At 40.3% G+C, this 23,207-nt stretch overlaps 1 gene segment (V, D, J or C); it reads right to left on the bottom strand.

The window, feature by feature from the left end:
- Positions 1-1,255: 1,255 nt before the first annotated feature.
- LOC132679058 (T-cell receptor gamma chain C region C10.5-like) lies at positions 1,256-18,228 on the bottom strand. The segment is given in 5 exon segments: positions 1,256-1,604; positions 3,907-3,954; positions 14,097-14,222; positions 15,733-16,062; positions 17,958-18,228. Coding segments are annotated over 5 exon segments (708 nt in total).
- Between the last annotated feature and the right edge of the window lie 4,979 nt (positions 18,229-23,207).

Below are 23,207 nucleotides of genomic sequence, written 5' to 3' on the forward strand. Positions count from 1 at the left end.
CCCTGAGAAAACAAAACACCAGCCCCTTCCTGCCCCCCACACTGTCCCCTGCACCACCGCCCTCCCCCTCTCTGCACCTGCCAGTCCAGGGCTACCCAGGTCGGGTTGGGGAAGGGAGGGGCTGAGGATTGGAAGCCACGGGGGACACTGGCTAGGAGTGCCCGGCCCTGAAATCAGCCCACATGGCTCTGGGTCATTTGCTAGTTTCCCCTGTTTGCCTCTGTGCAAACAGATCTGTGTTCCAGATCTCTACGTAGAGGCCCAGGCACTCGGCCTAAAGAAGTCTGATCAAACTCCCAAGAATCAAGGAGTAGATGGAAATTAAATTTCCTCTTTCTTGTATCTGGTGGATCTTATGTTGTTTCCACAGAGGCTCTTCTATTTGTTTTTCAAAAGCAGCTGTTTCACAGAAACAGAAGCTGATTGCAAATAAAGAAAAGATCCTCCCCAATTTTAAATGAGACATTGTTTTCATTCTCAGATATAAATTTTTTTTACTTTAAATGCATTCACTAGCACAAATAGGAAAATAAACAGTCATTTATTCTTTTCCCCACCTACCACATCCTGAACATTTTGTTTTATACCCATGTTTGTAGAAATGTACACACACATATAAATGAGTGTCATACTTCGTGTGTGTGTGTGTGCATGTATGTATTATTTCTAAAGTAGAGCTGCACCAGTAGATGAAAATGTTGTTGACCACTTTATGTGCCCAGCATAATGATCTCATCTCATCCATACGACTTCAGGAGATGTGTCACTCTAAGTCCATTTTACAAATGGCACAAATTATGGCACAGGGAGTTCAAGTAACTGTAGACCCAAGATTTAAACCCAGGCATTTAGGGTTCAGAGTCCAAACACTTAACCCCTCCACCACCCTACCTTTCCAGTGTTAGTGCAGCTCTCATGCGGTTCTTGTGACATCAGGAAACATGGTGCACGTGTGACATGGGTCCAGGTCTGACACACCCGCCAGTCACATGACATGTGATACTGTCACCACCAGAATGTCTTAAACCAAGTGAGTCTGAATCTGCTGGTCTTTGAAGAAGAAATAACCTGGACACCTTCACTGGCCAGTGTCCCCAAAGAAGACATCATAAAGATTCTCTCAGGGCAAGAATTAGAAATGTGGAATCGACCATGATTAGAACCAGTGCTGAATTTCTAGGCCCAGTTGTCATGCTGTCCCTTACCTTGGACTCCCAGTTTGAGGACACCAAATGAAAGAATACAGAGACAAGAGTAGAGTCTTGATTATTTTACTTGTTCTTTTTATGAAAAACAGTACAGAATTCATTAACAAAGATAGAGGCCTCAGGGTGTGTAAATTAAAAGGCTTCAAGGAAGTCATCTCGTTAAAGAGCCCCAGGGGACATGACTGGAAGGTGCCTACTGGCTTTTAGGGATAACAGCCAATGGAAAAAGGTGGACCTTTTGTGCCACCATGTGTTAGGAACTCTTCCCATTACCAAAGAGTGTGGGTTTCCCAAGCAGATTGACAGTGATAATGGCAGAATAGACCATGCTCTTGAGGAGGAGCAGGAGGTAGGTATAGTAGGCAGAGTTGTTCACGAGATGCAGATACAGGGCGTCTAAAAAGAAACCATTTATTAATTTCACCTGCTCTTTTGAAAGGCTAGGACTTATTAATGGGAGCGGGGTCACATTATACATTTCCAATGATCTGGGTTGAATTGACTCTCCTACACCAATCCAACCCAGTTGTAAAAACATCTACACCATCGTCAGCACTACCACCACCACAAAGACAACTCAGAATCCAGCTTGCAGGTCAAATCAATCAACAATCTCTGCAAAATTCACTTAGAACTTTCCAAAGTATGAATGGTAAGGTTGCATTTTTTTTTAATTTTTTTTAACGTTTATTTATTTTTGAGACAGAGAGAGACAGAGCATGAACAGGGGAGGGGCAGAGAGAGAGGGAGACACAGAATCTGAAACAGGCTCCAGGCTCTGAGCTGTCAGCACAGAGCCCGACACGGGGCTCGAACTCACGGACCGTGAGATCATGACCTGAGCCAAAGTCGGACGCTTAACTGACCAAGCCACCCAGGCGCCCCTAGGTTGCATTTTTAATGAATGGATCCAGTCGGGGGGAAAAAGCATTGGTGATAAATAGCTTTTAGCTTCTTGACCCCGTCTCTGTCTCAGAGTAAGAATAACAGCCAATATACATTGGTCACAAACTAAACACCACTGACTTTGAGAGATTTCCACGCAAAATGTTAATCTTATTTAACTTTTCAATAACCTATGAGATTATTATTCTTATTCCCATTTTATGAATAAATTGAAGACAGAGAAGTAATTTGCCTGATCTTAGACCATTAGTAGGTACCCGCAACATGACATTTAAGCAATATTTTCAGCTATGCTGTAATTCCGCATCTCCACATGCACTAAGTACCCATCAAATGATTAGCACAAATATAAAGAAGAATTGCTTATTTTGAAGGATATTAGCCATTACATGTTGTGCATTCAGTGAGATTCCTAGGAATCCTTGGAAATTTGGTGGTGTTCACAGTGGGGTGGGTGAAAGTTTTTTGTAAAGAGGACATTATATAAAAAGAAAGAAAGGGGTTAATCCAAAATCTCTGAAACTTTAGGAGGTCATGGCTTATTTACTTGTCTTTCTTGAATGTCTCATTGTAGCTATAATATTGTAGGAAAATAGCTTTTATTATCCTTTGAAGTTTAGATAGAAATATATGTTGAAATAATTAATGACAACGATGGTGGGACAGACTGACTACTCAACGAACAACAAGGCCAAGTCTGTTCCTATGGAAATTTACTTTACATGCTTTATCTCTAGAGTTAAGAACTCCAGAATTATTCCCCCTTGGTGTGGAAGGGACCTCAAGTGGTGATACACTCATAACTCCTTACCCTTAGTCAGGTAATATGTTACATAGGGTCCAGAGGCCCCTTGATATTGGACATGGAAGGCAGACAAGCAGGGCTAGAGTCAATGCTTCTCATCACTTTCTTGGTACATATGTTGGGAGAAAGGGCCAGAAACCAGTACTTACAATGTGTCAGCTAAATGAGACACCCAATACTAGACATTCCACATATGGGAACTTATGTCTTCAGTAACTCAGTTAGGTGTTATTTGTGTTATCCCTGCTTGGGTTAGAAAATGTCAGTAATGTACCCACATTTGTGCAATCAATAATTAAAAGACTGGAGTTAAAGTCAGTCTGTGGCACTTGAAGTCTTGCACTCATCCCCCCACCCTGCCCCCATGTGTGCACCTGTCTCAAGGCCTTGGCTTTGGGATTTAGAGGAAGAATAAAAACTGAGTAAGTGTATGAGCTCTTGATTCAGATGCTCTTGGTTGAAGCCCCAGATCTCTCTGTGTGGCATTGTTCAAGGGACTTAATTAATTTAGCTCATTGCCATAATGTGTAAAGTGGTAATAAAATCCTTCATAGCGAGTATTAAAAGAATCAGACAAAATGTACTTCCGGGACACACCATGCCTTCTGTACAATAACCTCTCTGTGTTAGTTCATGTTATTGACTACAAGCAAGAGCAAAGACTCAAAACAAGAAATCTAGAAGCAAGCTGATGTCCTCAGTTATTAGAAATAAAGGCCACAGAAATGAATGAAATCCATTGTTGAAATACTTCAGAAGCCCTTGTTGCACTCCTAATTTATAGTCCTCTCATTCCCAAGCCAGGATGTACTGTGTGAAGACAACCCCTGGGAAATGATGGGTTGACTTAAAATATCACTCAGTCTTTTTGCAAGATCCTGCCAATGTGAGGTTTCTATCTGAAGCCAGGGAAGTTCAAAATGTAAGTTGATCAGGAGGAAAAAATGCTATAGCATAACATAAAGGCAAACATATAGAAAAACTTACCATTTTCATCCTTCAGAGAAGCTTCTGTAGAGTGAATAGCAGTGAGATCTAAAAGAAATGAGAGCAAGTATTATTCCATTGTTCATATCCATTATTTGACACGTGTGTGTATTGTGGATGGATGGATGATGGATGGATAGATAGATGCAATTTGTCAACAGAGAGGAGAGAGGAATTACAAGTATGAGCCCTGAAATTCTAGAAACAGTTGGACTGATTCTATGTAATTCAGTAGATCAATTCATATGTTGTATTTCTGCACATGAACATGCTGAAGTTCATGAATGATGGATTTGTTTCTTTTTTTCTCACAACTAGAGGGTCCTTTTTAAGACTATCGTGTTTTCCTTTTGTGCTTGTATCTCCTAGCTACAATGCCTGCCACAAAGTAGGTATTCTGTAAATACTCATGGAATGGAAAAATAACCAGAAACAGTGGCTGCTATATGGTCATCAGCACCCACTGTTGACACGAAGTGTTGCTACCAAAGTAAATTCGTAGACACTAGAAACCACAGTAGGATCTTACATGTTGGAAGAAGTCTGGTTTAGGTGGATTTCCTGTCTAAGGAAAGAAAGCAGCCCCCTTTCAAAGTATGCATGCCCCACTATCCCCAGATCTGGCACTCAGTTTTCTGGAGTGGAGGTGTTTACAGACATGACAGCAATGCTAATGAAAGTCAATACCTATTGAGTGATTATTACTGTGCCAGGCACTATATGAAAGGTTCACATGCATTGTCTCATCCGATCCCCCAGTGACACTGATGTGAACTTAACGTGGAGGACTCCGTGTTGCACACAAAGAGATAAGGTTTAGAGAATGTAAGGAACTTTCTGAGAGTCATACCAGTCACCAGCAGAGCCAGCAGTCAGAGGACACTCTGGGGGTTTAGATGAGCTAGAGTGTGTGGAAAGTATCTTGTAAAACAATCCATAGAAATAGAACATAACTCCGGGGCACTGGTGTGGCACAGTTGGCTAAGTGTCCGACTCTTGGTTTCAGCTCAGGTCATGATCTCACCGTTCCTGAGTTTGGCACAGAGCCTGCTTGGGATTCTCTCTCTCCCTCTCTCTCTCTCCAACCCCCCTGCCACTTGCTCTCTGTCTCTTTCAAAATAAATAAATAAACTTATAAAAAAAGAGAAACAGAACATAACTGCACCATTGTGGACTCTCCGACATCATCTCTTCCTGTGTCTTAATTACTCTTAGCAAATGACCTTTTAATTGTAGAAGTTCAGCATTTCAGTGCACTTCCTTGCAGGGATAGAATGATAGGCCAAATCACATTAATAGCTGTCTGGATGTATAAATCCTGAGGTGAGGGTTGTATTTATCTACGGTGTTAAAAAAAAATAGTACAACATATGTACAAGGACAAAATTTGTTAAAAAGATAAGGGACTATTGGATAGAGGAACAAAGAGTTGAAAGGCTGTTTTAGTCCATCTTATTTTTTTAATTTTTAAAAAAATGTTCATTTATTTTTGGGAAACAGAGAGACAGAGAGTGAGCAGGGGAGGGGCAGAGAGAGAGAGAGGGAGACACAGAACCCAAAGCAGACTCCAGGCTCTGAGCTGTCAGCATATAGCCCAATGCAGGGCTCTAACTCACAGACCATGAGATCATGACCTAAGCCAAAATTGGTCGCTCAACTGACTGAGCCACCAAGGTGCCCATAGTTTATCTTTTTTCTAATTGATGTGTTCTTGTCCACACATACATGGTTCTGGTATGCAATTTTATGCACTCCATACAATCATATTTTGGTGCACTCTTAAAAAATGAGTTTGACAAAGGACACAAAAATACTGATTCGAAGAGGCACATGCACCCCAACGTTTATAGCAGTGCTATCGACAATAGCCAAAGTATGAAAAGAGCCCAAATGTCTATTGACTGACAAATGGATAAAGAAAATGTATACACACACGCACACACACACACACACACACACACAAACACACAATGGAATATTACTCAGCCTTCGAAAAGAATGAAATCTTGCCATTTGCAATGACATGGGTGGAACTAGAATGTATTTATACTAAGTGAAATAAGTCAGTCAGAGAAAGACAAATACCAGATGATTTCACTCATATGTGGACTTTAAGAAACAAAACAGATGAACTTATGGAAAGGGAAAAGAGAGAGAGAGAGAGAGAGAGAGAGAGAGAGAGAGAAGCAAACCATCAAACCATAAAGGACTGTCAACTATAGAGAAGGAACTGAGGGTTGATGGAGGGAGGTGGGAGCGGGATGGGGAAATGGGTGATGGGCATTGAAAAGTGCACTTGTGATGAGCACTGGGTGTTGTATGTAAGTGATGAATCACTAAATTCTAGTCCTGAAGCCAATTTTACCATATATTTTAGCTAACTAGAATTTAAATAAAACCTTGAAATTAAAAAAAAAATGGATTTGAGGTATAGGCTTTGGGAAAAATCTCCAAGAAGGAAAATGTTAGTATAATTATGTTTAATGTTAAAAAAATCCTCAAGAGCTGACTTTAAAGTGCTTTAAAAATCTCTTTCTTGGGGCGCCTGGGTGGCTCAGTCGGTTAAGCGGCCGACTTCGGCTCAGGTCATGATCTCACGGTCCGTGAGTTCAAGCCCCGCGTCGGGCTTTGTGCTGACAGCTCAGAGCCCGGAGCCTGTTTCAGATTCTGTGTCTCCCTCTCTCTGACCCTCCCCTGTTCATGCTCTGTCTCTGTCTCAAAAATAAATAAACGTTAAAAAAAAATTAAAAAAAAAATCTCTTTCTTTTCCATACAATGATTTTATTCATCATATTGTGCACCTGAAACTAATGTAACACTGTATGTTAACTAACAGAAATTCAAATGAAAAGGTAAAAAAAGATAAATAAAATCTGTTACCCTGCATTGATCGACATAAAGACAGTAAGGTAACAATTTTCATAATAAATTTGTGTGTGCGTGTCCTAGGTGCTCTTTCTCAATCCAGATTGGTCGAAAACGTGGACAAGATGAGTTTAATCTCTGTTCAGAATCACTTCATTCTTTTGTGCTTTCATGTGTATGTATACATATAAAAATATACAAGCTTTGGGGCACCTGGGTGGCTCAGTTGGTTAAACGACCGACTTCAGCTCAGGTCATGATCTCGCAGTTTGTGAGTTCTTGCCTCATGTCAGGCTCTGTGCTGACAGCTCGGAGTCTGGAGCCTGCTTTGGATTCTGTGTCCCTCCATCTCTCTACCCCTCCCCTGCTCACGCTCTGTGTCTGTCTCTCAATAATAAAAGTTAAAAAAAACGTAAAAAATATATAAACTTTAATCAAAAACAAAAACAACAAGCAAAAAATTTCCAAGAAACAGCAATAGAAATTTTCTAGAATTGCATTAACAGAAATGTCCTCGTCCTTACTTCTCCCTTACCGTAATCATCACTGTGGAACTTAAAATACATTTTACATTTCTCTGATCACTAGAAAATCGAAACCTCACAGGACACTTCAGCCCAGTGGTTACATTAAATTTATGCTTTGCTCATTTGGTTCCTGCCTGTTTCTTAGCCATAAAAAGTTATGGCTGTCTATGTGATCTTACTTTAGTTAAGTTTTAGGAAAGAATATACATAAATGCAATAAATATATGAAAAAAATCATCCATATCATGTTTCCAACAGCAGGGATTGTCATCAAGATAATTTCATTCGCTCTTCATCACCACCCAGGTGAAAGCAAAGGTTTGGCCCTAGTTTCATCATTGGACGAACTAAAAATCTGTCAAATAACAAAAATTCAACCAAATAAGTGTTAAAGACCTAACTGGCTGTGTTAACTGATCTATTCATGAATCAGGGAGCATCGTATCCAGCAAGTAAAGGGGAGCTCAGAAGGGCTGCAGGAGTGGGGAAGTTTTTTCAGATAGAGAGGGAGTGAAAAAGAAATTATTAGCAAAGAACATTATTTTAGGCAAGGGGACCAGAGAGGCAGTCAATCAGTAAACTCCCTAGTGCGAGCCAGGAAATGCCCATGTTCCCTGGTTTAAGGCTACAGTTCTGGGGGTTGAAACTGCAGCTGGGCAGGGATGAAGTCTTGGTTTACTGGTTTGGGGCCTTAAGCTGAGTGAGGCCATTTTGAGACTGTGGTTTTCTTTTTAACAGCTCTGCCTTTTGATCAGACTCTCGGTTTAACTTAGAGAGACACAATTGAAGGCATTAACAGCACTCAGCAACCTCTCTGAGGTTCTCACAGTTTTTGTGGTTGCTCTTGTGATATTCACAGGTCTTAACCTTTTGGCCTGCGAATGTTCACAGGTTACCACTTCAGCTTTACAGTTTTTGAGTTGGTCATTCTGTTCTCTTTGTTTCTTTCTTTTTTTTTCTGACATTCTCATCTTAGAGAGATCATTAGTTTGCAGGTTACCAGCTCTGAACTTGCATTTAAAGCTTTTGAGAGAACATAAGGCACCAGACAGCATATTGTGATTACAATAAACAGGATAATTCCTCATGTTTGGAGTGCAATTTGAAGCCATGCTTCCCAAGGCTCAAAGCAATGAAAATCACATAAGTAATAAAGACCCTGCGGAAGGAATCATTCATTTAGGCCAAGTGGCTTGCTCAGTGATCGAATGTCATTGAGTTTTAACTTCCCCAGAAGTGTCAATCCGGGAATAGCAGGCAGTGTTGACTACAGCACAGACCCAACCTTGCTCAGCTAAGAGATCATCAAGGGCTATCTTATTTTCAAGAATTACTTTGGCCAGAGTCTAAGGATTTTTGTTGGGCAGCCATTGCTTTAGTAAGAGATTCTGCACCAATTTTCAGAATGAAACAGAAGGTCTTGAACACATCTCCCTTACATTGATCCCTGACCAGGGAAGTAAGGCCCAGCCAAAGGAGTGAATCCTGGTCATGAAAGCTTCCTGGGAGGTCCCTTCTAACTCAGGGTGTAAATTGAGGGACGTCAACCAATGAGATGTCTTATTTAGCTTGAGAAAAGTTAAGACCAGTGTTAGATTTTCTCCCAGCCAGAAATAAAAGGCTGCTCTCAATTCCAGAGTTCACCCCCCTTGGCTGTGACCTGGGAGATACAGATGAGAGAGTTATCTTTCCAGGCCGTTCGTTGGAAAGAAAAGAAGGTGAAAAGGTTTCACACATTGAAGTGTGAGATCTTGATCCATTGTCTTGGGCAAAAACACCCTACCTGCATGTCAGCTACATCACTTTCTTTCAATTTGACTCAGAGATGTCCAGTGTCTGTGCAGGACCCAGTGACAGGTGGAGACTTCTGTAGCTGTGTGATGTGCACCTGAGTGTTACAGCAGGAGCAATCGGTAAGGTCCCTCTTCTACTGGAGTTCAGTGGCTCTCTTACTCTGATGATGTGTCTAAAATACCTAATCATCAGGCTGTAAACTGTGACTGACAGGATCCTTTTAATTACGATTCAGGAAAGCTTCTGTAACCTGTTGATGACCGGCTTGAGCATAAGACATTGGAGACAGTAGCTGGTCTGACTAGCATGAGACACAAGGATCAGCAGAAGATTGTACACTGAGAGCTTTCCAAGAAGTGGACAAGGTTTTCCTGAAGGCACCTATGAGTTGCCTGGTAAAGTAGGAGCCTTGGTCCCTGGAGCGCACAGAAGATGTGCCCCAAGGGGGATACCCATTTTCAACACTGTCTTTGCCCCAATGAGGGCATCAGCCTCAGCAGGGAAAGGCTTTAACCCTTCCAGAAAATGTACAAACAGTAACAAGCACATGTTAACAAGCCACACTAAGTGGTAGCTGTGTAAAGTGAAGCTGCAAGTGTTCAAAGTGTCCCCAGGGAGGAGGTCTGAAGCTTCTGGAGACAAAAACAATTTTTCCAGGGTTACGGGCCTGACAGGTTAGACATTGACGGTAAACAGTTTTGTTCTATTATAGAAGTCTTTCAGCTGATGTCTATTTATAATTTGAATAATCTTCAATGCCCTGATTCAGAAGCAGACTGGCACCATGTTATAAGAACATCAGGATACCAAACATCTGGCAATGAGGGGCCATTTTTTTGTGGAACCAGAATGGACTTTAACTACATGTGCCACAATCTTACAAACACAACATAAAGAACATCTAGTATGAATTTTTATTTGACAATGCTTCCTGGTAATTTAGCTTATCAAATATATCCAATTAGTTTAGCAAATCCTTTGGAATGTTCCCAGTTAAGGAGACTAAGAAGACCAAAACTCCAAAGAAAAGAAACAGACCCACAAAACCCTTTGTCCTTTTGACATAAAGAAAAGAAAATCTAATGCTGCACCTGCTTATTTTTGATATGAAAATTCTTCATTCCAATTTTAGTCCTGACCACACATAACATTCATTTCCAAACATCCCCCTTTTCTTTCTTCTTTTCTTTTCTTTTCTTTTTTCTTTCCTTTCCTTTTCTTTTCTTTCCTTTCCTTTTTTTTCTTCCTTCTTTCTTTCCTTCCTTCCTTCCTTTCTTTCTTTTTTTCTTTCTTTTTGAGAGAGAGAGAATGAGCAGGAGATAGGCAAAGAGCGAGAGAGAGAGAATCTCAAGAAGGCAGCACACCCAGCACAGAGCCAGTTGCCATGCCTGACATGGGGCTCAATCCCGATACCGTGAGATCGTGACCTGGGCCAAAATCAAGAGTCAGATGCTTAACCAACTGAGCCACCCAGGCGCTCCCAATCATCCCATTTTTACAAATCTTTACAAGTTTCTCTTTTAAATTCAGAATTTGTCCTGAGTTTACCCTCTTTAGATGACCAGCCTTGCCTTAGGACAAAGTCCTTTTTTATACCCCAAAAAATACATTTCCCTTCCTCATACATTTTCTTACTAAAAACACACATTTTACTTTCCTTACATTCAGAGTTGTTTCCGTTATTATTTTCAGTGGTCTTAATTACATTTATTAAAATTCTGAACTCTTAGAAACTTTCATTTTTAATGAAAGCTAATATGTAAGCAATTGTGAACTGTTACCCAGCATTCTTAGATTGGCAAATTAATGTACACATTTCAAAAGTTCTAGAAATGTGTATTTCTTCATAAAACAGTCTTCCGGTAAAGCACAAAATACATTTACTAATAGGTCCATGTATATTTTCAGTTTCTCTGTAATAAGAAAACCAAAAGTTGGTAAACCTATGTTCATTAACTAATAATTTAGTATTTTCTCTTACTTGGAAATGATCTAGATAAGATCTAGATATTTAATGAATGTAATTTATTTTTACACTCGAGCTAACACTGTAAAATTTTAAGGATTTAGTTTACCAAAAAGATTTGGGAAACTATTTAAAAATATATTTAACATTTTTCATTTTTAAAATGAAATACATATTTTTAAAATATCTATTCAATTTACTGGTTCTTAGCACTTTTGCTGAAATTACCCGTAAAAACTTTATGAGACAACAAAGTCTGTCATTCTCTCAAGCTATTTTCTTTAATATTTTGTAAGAGATCAACTCTACTTATGTAAACCAAGGCACATGAAATAATTTAATTTTAGTGCTGCTAATTCTGAAGACATGTCTATTTTACTTAAACCAACAACTGGATATTTGCCCAGATCATATGAAGTTCAAACACATTTGGGTTAGTTTTTATCTTTCTGAGACACTATCCAGAGAGGAAAAGATCTCACATTGATGACATATATTTATGGACACACAGATCACTGCAAAGACCTTAGAGTCACTGGCGTTTATGGAGAAAATGTTAAGATTTGTATTTGTCCCTGGAATTTTTTGTAATGTTTATTTATTTATTTGGAGAGAGAGCAGAGAAGGCGCAGAGAGAGAGGGGGAGACTGAGATTCCCAAACAGGGTCCATGCAGTCAGCACGGAGCCGGATGCAGAGTTCAATCCCAAGAACCATGACATGACCTGAGCCAAAATCAAGAGTTTGACACTTAACTGACTGAACCACCCAGGTGCCTCCCTGGAATTACGAAGGACACTGAGCCAGGGTTTAGGCACAAGAACCCTTTAGCAGTTTGTATTTTTTTTTAAAGGCCTCTTTCTCTTAGTTTCCCTCAGTCCCAAGCATTTGTGGGCTGTGTTTACATTTCAAAGATGTGACAAGATAGATCACTTTGAGGACACAGGAAGAATGCAGGTTCCTCCAAGAAGGACTTTGCTTTCCTAAAGCCAATCATCTATAAGCCTTTTTCTGGAACTAGGAGAAGTTTCAGGGTGGGTGAAGGGACAGGGGAGCTCTGAATTCAGCTGCGTTTCTAGTTCTGTTCACATTTGTCAGGACAGCTGCTCTCAGTGTCTCAAAACTTGGATTTTCGTGAAATGACAACATAGTTTGATTCAACCTATCCAAGCACATGAGCCTCAATTTGCTTCCTTCCCTCTGGGTGCACAGTTTTAAATATTTCTGGCAGACGGAATAACCCCCCTTGGGTGTAAGATGAATATTATCTAAGGATATTACCCTCCCCAGATCCAGGATCACCCACAGTGACAGCCAGAGGAAGGGAACCCACAGCCGCACGTCCCAGGCAGGCAGAGAGCTAAGAGCAGTGACGCAGGATGATACCAGCAAGGAGGCAACGGCTGTCTCTGGGAGAGAAAGGATCCATAAGCAATGGGTGTGGATTTGGAAAGGGTGGGACAACAGGAAATTTTGTTATCCTCTCCGGACCAGGCATGTGGGCAGAGTTTCAGAAGGAGAACTGATTCTGCTAAGACTTCCCACCCTTTCCTGGTTCTGCCAGTTTTCCCAGGACCCTTCAGCAGACCTTGGTATTTATCAGAATTTCCACTTGGCTCTTTAAGGGAATTAATGTAACAGTGTGTCAGAAAATCACCCAGTTTCTCAACTCTGGGAGGGCCTCATTTGGGGACCCTCCTCTGAAGGTAGATACGGGGGTGTCCGTAAGGCCATTAATATGACTGCGTAGTCTTTTCAGAGAGGAAAGCCAATTCACACTTGAATGACTGCTCAAAGGAGCAAAGAGCACAGGAGGAATTAGGTCAGTCTGACAGCTTTTTGTTTTAGTACCTCTTCCGTCTTTAATTTCTCATTAGCCTTTTCCAAAGAATGTTTCATTGAAACGACCTTGGAATTTCAAATCTTTCAGAGGCTTCTGCTTGCTCATTAACAGAAGTGTCTTATTTTATTTAATTTGAGAAATTTTGCTTTTAAATGTAGTTCTTACATGATCTTATCCCTAGTTGGAAAATTCCCCGCTATTGTATTTCTAGACTGTAATTGCCCTGAGGGCTGGCAGCAGATCCATAGGACCCTAGCCTTGAATGGAGTTAACCCACACTTCAGTCTGGCCGTATGTCTGCACAAGTGAGGTGTAGCTACATTTCTGTCCGGCTTTGTTTTTGGGGTCTCCAACTTATGGTTGTCAAGCTAGTTCCTCAGGACACAAGGCAAGCTTAGTAAGATTTGCCATTTTTGCTAGACATCTGTAACTTCTGGGACTACAGTTTTTAGACATAAAATAAACGGGTATACAGGAAGGTGCTTGCACTTGACCCTTTAGAATGTAAGGATCCCAATAGCTAAGACTTGGGGCTTCTCAGAGCAGAACTAATATCCAAAAGTGATGTGTCCTGGAATTGGGGATTGCGTGTGTTTTAAAGGGTATCTCTTTGCACAGAAATTTTCTTGAGGTGGATGGGTGAACTGGTGCCAGTCTAATCTATCCCCTGACCAAGTTATACTATCAAGGGCATGTTCTTGAGGTGGTGAGCATTCTAATAGTCTTTAATTGCCTCACAGTCTTTTTTTGTCTAACAGTCCTTATTGCGCCCATCAATTTTGTGGGTTTTTCAGTCTCTGATCCCTGTTAGCAGTAGCCTTTATCTATAAGAAGCAAGAAAAATAATTATGTGCACCTTAGCGTATGCACAGTAACCAAGAGATGTCACTGGCTTCTGGCCACAAGAAGACTCTTTGTGCGCCATCAATAATTCTGGAAACTTGCTGAAGTTTCCATCCAAGAAACTGTGGTCAGAAAGTTTGGGGCCTTGGCTCTGGACAGACCCCCCCTGCCAGTTCACTTGGGCTCTGGGCAAACATGCCAGTTCAAGTGGGGTCCAGACAAAGAAGCCAGCTCAACTGGGCTCTGACAGTAACCTTCTGCCAGCCCAAGCTGACCCACATTGTAAAGGAAAGCCAATTAGATCAGGAGTCTGAATGCAAAGAGATTGAATCTCAGAACCAACAGGAACTCACCTACAGCCCTTGAAAATGGTGAGGAGGACAGTGAACTCAAGGGGCTCACAGTTACCTCCCCTGGTTGTGTACTTGTCTCCGATCGCCCCTGGAAGTCCATTTCAGATCCTGTCACCGACACCAAATCTGTTAAATAACAAAAATTCAACCAAGTAAATGATAAAGATCTAATGGCTGTATTAATCAATTTATGAATCAGGCAGCATCTGATCTAGCAAGTAGAGGGGAGCTCCAAAGGACCACAGGGAATAAAAGATTTTAACAATAGCGCAGGGAGTGCAGAAAAGGAAAATATTAGCAAGGAATCCATTTTTCTAGGCAATGTAACTCTCCTAAGGGGGAAAGGGGTCAACTGGGAACCTTCATAGTGCTGACCAGGAAATTCCCATGTTCACTGATTAAATGTTACTGCTCTGGGGGTTGAGATTGCACTTGGGTTAGGTATGAAGTCTTGTTTTAGTGATTTGGGGCCTTAAGCTAAGTGTTACCATTTGGGGTCTGTAGTTTTCTTTTCAACAGACCCAAGAAGATGAAGACTGACTTCAGAAATTGAGACTTGTATACAGAAAGCTCTTTACATGTCCTGTTATGTGCTTGTTCCCCACTGCTGAAAAATTGCCTGCCTAACCACAGGGAAAGCACAAACTGGTTCCTTTTTGGGGCTCTGGTCTGTCATGTCCATGCTCAGGACTTGACTTCTGAGTCTACAGAGTTACTGGATCACAGCTGGGCCAGAGCACATTCAGCTCTGCCCACACTGTATAAATATGTCCAGCTTCTGGAAAATGGGACTCCTTTGAGATACCATGACTGAATCACAAGTGACCCTGGATATTCACTTTAACGTAGTGGTCCTCCTGGGGACAGTGGTCCATCCCGCCTCCCTCCCAGGCCTGGCACACGCTCGGACAGCAGGAAGCGTTTGCTGGGCAGCATTTCCTAGTGGTAGAAATACATCCATTGTGGACAATGGGAGAATGTTTGTACGCATTAGCTTCACCCAATCTTACTTTCCAAGTTTCACCTAATGGTGGGATATAAAATTCAAATCTAATAATCCCAAGAGCATACTAAAACCTCAGCAGCCAAATTACCATTATTTGTTGAGCTGCTATCTGGCTTTGTCAAATGAACAGCATTTTGTCACTTATAACTCACGTTTCTGGGTTATACTTTGAGTAGATCAGATTGAAGTGAGAGGGACTTTGACTACTGAGTGGAACGTTCCTGAAAGATGTATAATTGTTCTAATTTACTTATCAAGTAAGATTATCCAAAGTGGACTCTCCTTTTGAGTATTTATGGTGGGCAATGTTGCTAGGTGGTTTCATGTGTACTGTTTCATTTAATCCATAGAGTGATCCTCAGAAACATCATTATGACCTTCATATTTCAGATGATGAAAGTGAGGCGAGAAAGGCTAAGTGAATTTTTCTTTTTCTTTGCATGTTCCAAAGCCCATACTATTTTAATTCTACGGGGTAATAGCGAAATATTTGTGCCTCTGTTAAAGGCAACAATATTAAAGAAACATTTCTTTTTGCTTATTTCCCATTAAGACTTGACAGAAAATGTAGGCTATTCTCATTAAAAAAAGGGGGTCTGGGAGGTTATATTCATGTTTATATGTACGTACCTTTGTCTATTGAAGGAAAAAGAATCTCTTGATCAACCCCTCCTTTATTACTATCATGTTTGACAACACATTTGTGTTCTTTATCCATTGACTCTTCACTCACGGTCAGCCAGGTGTATTTCATATATGTGTCCTTAGTTTTCATGGTGTTTCCCTGCTGGGATTTCAGAATTGTTTTACCATTCTTTTCTTTCCAATGTACCTCGATAACACCAGGGAAAAAATCCTCAAGAAGACAAAGATATGTTCCAGTCTTATGGAGTTTTCTTTCAGCAATTGAAGGAAGAAAAATTGTAGGCTTTGGGGAAGTGTTCTCAACAGGAGGTTCCTCTGTGGAGGAAAATGGAATAGCAACAAAAACTATTATTAGAGAAAGGCAAACATTGCGTGGTTTGGAAGCAGCCCTGAACAGAGTATAAGGAAAGGAAAGTTGCAATAGGATTAGTGCTTACCAGGGCTTTTCATCCACAATGGGTTATGGGGTACTTATTTTCTTACTTTCCATGGGAAAAGAGGTTCAAGCAGTCATGTAACTTGCCCAAAGTCGTAACTACTAAGTGGCATAGCCTGGTTTAAAACTTGGAATTTTTTAAAAACAATACACTGTCATTTGTTTGAATGAGAATCCATTTTCATGCATACTTCACAATCTATCAAATTGAACTTTTAGCTTCAAATCAGATCCCATACCCGCTTCTGATACTGAAGTTCTTCTCCTTGATTTCTGATTTTGTAGATCATCTTGCTCTTACATTTGAACCAATCCAAGATTTTGAGTAGAACAATGTTTAAAGCTGCACTACCAAATTATTTACAGTGCCTTGAATTTAGAAACAATGTGGCACTATTCCCAAAACTTCTATTAAAAAATTATTATTTTCAGAAATGGTCTTATACTAACCTTATCAAGTAATGTGATGGTCTCGATTTTGTTTTGCTTTACCTTATACTAACCTTATCAAGTAATGTGATGGTCTCGATTTTGTTTTGCTTTACCTTATACTAACCTTATCAAGTAATGTGATAGTCTCGATTTTGTTTTGCTTTAGTACTCCTGATTCTATGCAGAACTGCAGTGGGTGGTAATTGGAATTCTGAAGAATTGGCTTTTTTCTTATTACTGACCATGTCCCAACCTATACGGAGCTAATTCCATATTTAATTTCATTTAGTTGTAACCACATCCACTTGAAATAGTTGTTACGTTGACAGAACAAATGAATGGAAATATAGCAAATGTTAACAGTAATAAGTGTTGCTATGAGATTTCAATTTTTTCTTTATTTTTTCTCTTTTCCAATTTTTTTCATTTTAGACATGTATTCTTTTTATAATTTTAAGAAAGCAATGACCAGTGAAACAAAATTTATTGGTTGAAGGATAATTATACACAACATGACAGATTCAGATTCAAAGTTCACATTTTTGTCTGCACCTCTCTCTCCTAAAAACATATTTTTAGGACCTCATGAATTATAACTGTGTCACTATTTTTTAATTGGATTGATGCAATTTACACGGAGTAGATAGTTGGAAAAAGAGGACCGGAAAATTCCTTTTCAGTTTATGAATTTATTCGTGCCTGTGATCAAAACCACTAAGGAAACCATAATATATCATTTTTTCTTCATTTTTCCAATGCTTTTACCAGCATTGTGAAAATTCTTTGAAAACTTTTTGACTAGATGCTGCAGGCTCAAAAAATCCCTGTGAGATGTTCTCCCTCATCCAGGAAAAAAATTCCTCTCTAAGGCTAATGAAGAATGAATACATTTACTAGCCTGCATTTAGAAAGAAACAAACCCAGCGTATGACATTCCCGATTATGTCTGCACAGGTAAATGTGTTGGTACCGGATAAGAATCACCTTCCGACAAAATGACAAGTTTATCAAGTTTTTGCTCATTCTTTCCTACTGGTTATTTTGGAATCAAATAAGCAATACAAATATCTTTACACATCTTTCAGCACAGAAATCCCACAGGGACCTAACATCCCCACCCCTCAGGGACCCCCAGTTGCTCTAGCAAGTTAGCTCCTTGTCAATGTCGCCCACCCAAGCGACTGGGACACAGTCACCTACCTCTCCAAGGATCCCGCTGCCATTTGTGACCAAATTGGGGGCGAATCCGAGAATGCTGAGCCGGCACCAGAACCTAGCCTGCTGCCCCTGCATCGCCCACCTCCCCTCCCTACGTTATATGGAAGAATGAAAGAATATTTACCTGTAATCCAGATCTCAGGTTTGGGAGGAGGATTTTTTTTTTTTGTAGATCCCCCATCCATAATAGCCCACTGTCTGAAAACCTTTTACAGAAATCTCCCTTTGTGCCTCTTTAAAAATCTCGCCTATATTTTTTACTATTTAAACACATAAAAATTGGTCCTGCTAATATTAACAAAGATGAATCACAAGCAAAATCACATTAGATATGAACCCAGTCAAGAATGGATGGACTGACCCCTCTGTCTTTCCATCTTATTCATCCACGACAGAGAATATGATTTTCCCTTTTCCCAACATTTTGCTGCGTCTTCTAAATCTCTTTTCTTAAGGTTTTCATGTATCAGATCAGCTCTTTTCCTAGAGTGTAGTTTATAGGTACTACCTCTATAATTTTCAAAGAGGAACAAAAATAGAAATAATATATTTGAATATATAATAAATGAATGTTCAATTTTTTAACACGTTGGTTTTCTCGTTTGTTTGTTTCTATGTTTTGAGGGGTAGGGACCTGGTTTGACTGTAAAGCAGTTCTTTCCAGAATCCCATTCCCACGATAGTAGCCAGATGAACTGTTACAGAGTCTGAAATCTTAATGGTGGTCACTTAACTAATTTGTTGCTGAAAGACTGTTCCTTTGAACTTGAAATTACCCTAAGAGTTTCCAGGGCACTGATGTAAAGTCCTGAGCTGCTCATCAGAGGATCCTGTCTGGTCTGGTCTTTCTGCCGCTGTCCTAGCCTGAGAGGAAAGACAGCTGTGGGTCATGCGGCCGAGTCCTGCGTGTAGGCCACCTGCTCCAGCTGTCCTGCCCGAGTCAGTATTTCCAGCGCACTTGATGCCGATGCAGAAAGAAGACTGAATGCAATGGTGTGGAAAGGACTTGTCATTTTATAGCAATACCCTAAGAATCACATTTTGAAAGTCTAACGAACGTGTATTCAACATGACTTACTGGATCTTTGGCGGGGGGTGGGGGGTGGGGAGGGGAAGAGAGGCAATTTTAGAGCCATGATAGAAGCAGAAACATTGTCTTCTGTGTGAAGAGTAATACAAATTATGAGCTATTACTAGTTAAGCGCTCAACTAAAGAGTCAGTTTACGAGGTCAGGCTCAGAAGAGTAAATATTCAGAAATAAAAATACAGCTTGCTGTTTCTAATAGCACATAACGGTCTAAACCATGCTCTTCGGCACGGACAAGTGTCTATTGGGTCCCAAACTTTGCCACAGTAACTTGCCATGTGACTTTAGGTAAATAACAACTTCTTTGAGCTTCAAGTCCTTCATCTGTGAAACTGGAATGAGGACCTCCTGTATAGGACTGCTGAGGACTGAGATAAGGCACTGAAACCAGTCAGTGTGGTTATCTGGCTCTCAATAAATATTAGCTAACATGATTATTCTCTTTAATGGGATATTTTTTGGCTCGTCTATCCCAATTTTCCACTAAACGACACATGTGGATTTTATAAGCAATAAGTATTACATAAAATAAGAAAGGAAAAGAGCCGATGAACCCAAGACAGTCTGTATCTCTGTCAGCCACAGGCCAAAAAACTTGGGGCCCAGTCAAGCCACAATCTAGAATGCTTACCCACTAGGCTACAAGCTTTTTGAGTGTTGGGACCATGTCGGGAGCCCCTTTGACCTCAAGCATCCAGCATAGACACTGTCTTCAGTGAATGTTTGCTGAGGCAATGTAAACAAACAAGGATATAAACCATGCAGACAGACTTCTGACGGACTCTGGAGCTGAAGTGGTTTACTGAGCTCACAAATGCCTTTAAACTGGATCATCTCTAGGCAATATCAGAAGAGTCACAATGGGACAAATTTTGACTAGTCGCAGCCTACTCCCTCAGAAGCTAGAGTATTAAGATGAAGTGGCATTATTGATGTTCTACAGTCATTTACTGTAGAAGTGAAATTTTTTGCACTTGGTTAAAGATGAGATCAAAAGCAATCATATAGGTTTTCCAGGTTATTAGAGAAAGGGGCACTCTTAATACTAGAGATACTTAAAGGTTTTCTCACTTAAAAGACCATCTACAAGAGAAACAGCACGAACCAATAACTTACAACAATGGTTTACAGACACGGTCCTACAGATGTTTGAATTTCAAATATGAGTCTATTATTTTCTGTGTGTGTTTCCTAAAAGTAGAATTTCAATCTGCCTCCAACTGGTTAAGTAAATAAACCATTTTCAAAGTGGTTTTGTTTCCATACAAAGTGATCTGGAGCTGGAATACTGCTGTCCATATGCTGGGGTGATCCCATATTGTTTTCTTCTGAAAAGCATCAATAAGTTTTTCATTCACAAGATCAAAATAGAACAAAGTTACTTACCAGTGGGAGTTACTATGAGCTTACTTCATTCTACAAATATCTTGATCCAGCCTGGTTAGACGTTCTACAAAATTTTCAGCTAAGCTTCACGGCACGACCAGCTTAAAAACTTTGTCCTGGCAATTTGATCTTCTGAGTTCTCTTGGAAGCCCTTGAATTATAGTCTTCATGGCATATGATATTTTATGTTTTCCTTAGATTAATTTAGAAAAATATCTGTTTTCCATGGAAGTAGTAATCACAGAAAAATGCTGATGGAAAATGGAAATGATAAGAGAAAAAAAAAAGGAAAGAAGGAAGGAAGGAAAGACAGAAAGACAGAAAAAAGGAAGGAAGGAAAAGAAAGAAAGAAAAAGAAAGAAAGAAAGAAAGAAAGAAAGAAAGGAGACAGGGAGGAAGAAAGAAGAGAGAAAGAAGAAAAGAAAAAAAAGAAGAAGAGATCAGGGCCAAGTGGTCAACCAATGACTTTTCTAAATTACCAGGAAAAGTGTTCAGAGAATTAAGAGGTTTTGATTTCCAGGTGTTCAAGTGTGTGAAACCACTCAGAGACCGCATCAAAGGAAAAGCCCTTCTGTTCTCACAACCACAGGTCTGCTCCGTTGCAATTTGGGATTGTATTTCTGAAAGAGGATACACTTCAGTAACTGAAAATGCAAACATACCAACAGACATATACTTGAGAAATGTGAACGATGGTCTCCATGTTTTAGCAGCCACTTTTACTATTTACAACATGAGTCTTTACCAGGCAATGCAAAATGAGAAAATAATTTCTGAGATGACACTATTTTCCTGGAGTAAAAGAAGAAACTTGTAGAATTCTATCTCTCATGGAAAAAATAGCTCCTTATTAAAACAAAGGCACCTGGGTGGCTCAGTCGGTTAAACGCCTGACTTCAGCTCAGGTTATGATCTCGAGGTTTGTGAATTCAAGCCCCACATCGGGCTGCACACTGACAGTGCAGAGCCTGCTTGGGATTCTCTCTCTATCTCTCTTTCTCTCTCTCTCTCCCTCTGCCCCTTGCCCACTTGTGCTTTCTCTCTCTTTCTCAAAATAAAGAAATAAACTTAAAAAGTACAATTTATTGTGAAAACAAACCCAGTTCTCTGACATGTTGAAAGAAGAAGTATCTTGGAGGCTGTTCTACGATATTTACATATGCACACGTAGCCCCACCTCTGTGGTTAACGGGCTTTGGGTAAGCTTTTGCCATCTCTGGGCTCCCGTATCTCCAATTGTTGTGCGGGCATTGGGCTCTGTATGTCCAAGGACCCTTCCTGTTCCAACAGCTTATGACCCTGTGATTAAGAGCAGGTTGCTCAAGTGAGAAAGCAGTTGAGGGTTAGTAATGGAGAAGGTTTTCGTACAGGTTCCTTCTGCCTTTGTGACATCGTGGGATCCCAGCAGGATAATAGCAGGAGGCTTCATCAGGCCTGAAGACTTACTGATTATCAGGTAGAAGACTCCTTTGTCTGTGTCCAAGTTGGAAATACGTAGTCTTCCATGTAATAATGGCTGAGCCACATAGGATTTATTTCAGGGGCTCTCCTTATTTTAGGGGGTAGCAATGTACAATGATCTTCTCAAGGGAAGCTCCAGACAGCTTGCAACATATGTGCAATCTCTGGTATTGCATTAAGGAGAGTTGATCCAGAGGGATTCTCATCTTGGTGTCTCCATTTGAAAAGCAAGGGAGTGAAATCAGAGGTACGTGAGCAAGTTAGCAGTGAAAGTTTCATAAAAACAGTGAAAACACACGAAAGGACAATAGTCAACCTACAAAATGAAGTGAAAGACACGTGTAAATCCATGAGATGGCATTGCCAGATTTTTCTCCAAGAGCGGGGCATGAATCAGGACTGAGGAGGCAAGGATGGGGGAGGCAAGGTTGGCTTTAGAAGCAAGGAAAGATCTTCTCAGTAAGATCCTTCTCAGTGTTATTTTATTATGTTCCCAGTATAAAGAACGATCAGATCCCAGAACCTCACTAAAGCACCCATGTTATAATAATTCAATGTTATCTTCTACATGGAAACAATAAACTCAAAATTTTCCTCTAAGTTTTGCTTCAAACACAACTATCCTTGAACTCTTTTTCACTCCCTGAGTTATAGATTTTTCACTGTATTTGTGAGAGTGTGAGAGCCATATGGTTATCATGAGAAATGGAAGAAAAGTCTTGTTACTGTACAATAACAAATGAGATAATAACCCCACAACTTTATGCAAAATTTTGTACATTTTCTAGATCAGTGGTTTGTAGAATGTTAACAAAGCTTGGTGAAATTTTTTTAAATGTTTATTTTTTTGAGAGAGAGTTGGGGGGCGGTAGATAATGAACTGGGTAAGGGCAGAGGGAGAGGGGAACGGAGAATCTGAAGAGGGCTCTGTGCTGGCAGTAGAGAGCGCGACGAAGGGCTCCATCTTGTGAACCCTGAGATCATGACCTGAGCCGAAGTCAGACGCTTAAGCGACTGAGCCACCTAGACATCCCAAGTTTGGTGAAATCTAACAATTGCTATAGTTATTGCTTTAGATGTCATGACGCTACTATAGTCTGCTGTGAATGAAGAACAATCTTGGAGGAAATACATATTTTGGTTTATTATCCTTGACTCTTTTCCTATGCACAATTGTTAGTTGTTTTTAGAATTAAAGCAACACTTTACTGTTGTTTGGAGGACGATGTCAGATGTGACTTTTATTTATTTATTTATTTTTATTTTTTTTAAATTTTTTCTTTTTTAATGTTTATTTATTTTTGACAGACAGAGAGACAGACCACGAGTGGGGGAGGGGCAGAGAGAGAGGGAGACCCAGAATCCGAAGCAGGCTCCAGGCCCTAAGCTCTCAGCACAGAGCCTGACGCGGGGCTCGAGCTCACGAACTGCGAGATCAT

Source organism: Panthera onca, chromosome A2 (genome assembly GCF_046562875.1).
Source record: "Panthera onca isolate mPanOnc1 chromosome A2, mPanOnc1 haplotype 2, whole genome shotgun sequence".
Lineage (NCBI taxonomy): Eukaryota > Metazoa > Chordata > Mammalia > Carnivora > Felidae > Panthera > Panthera onca.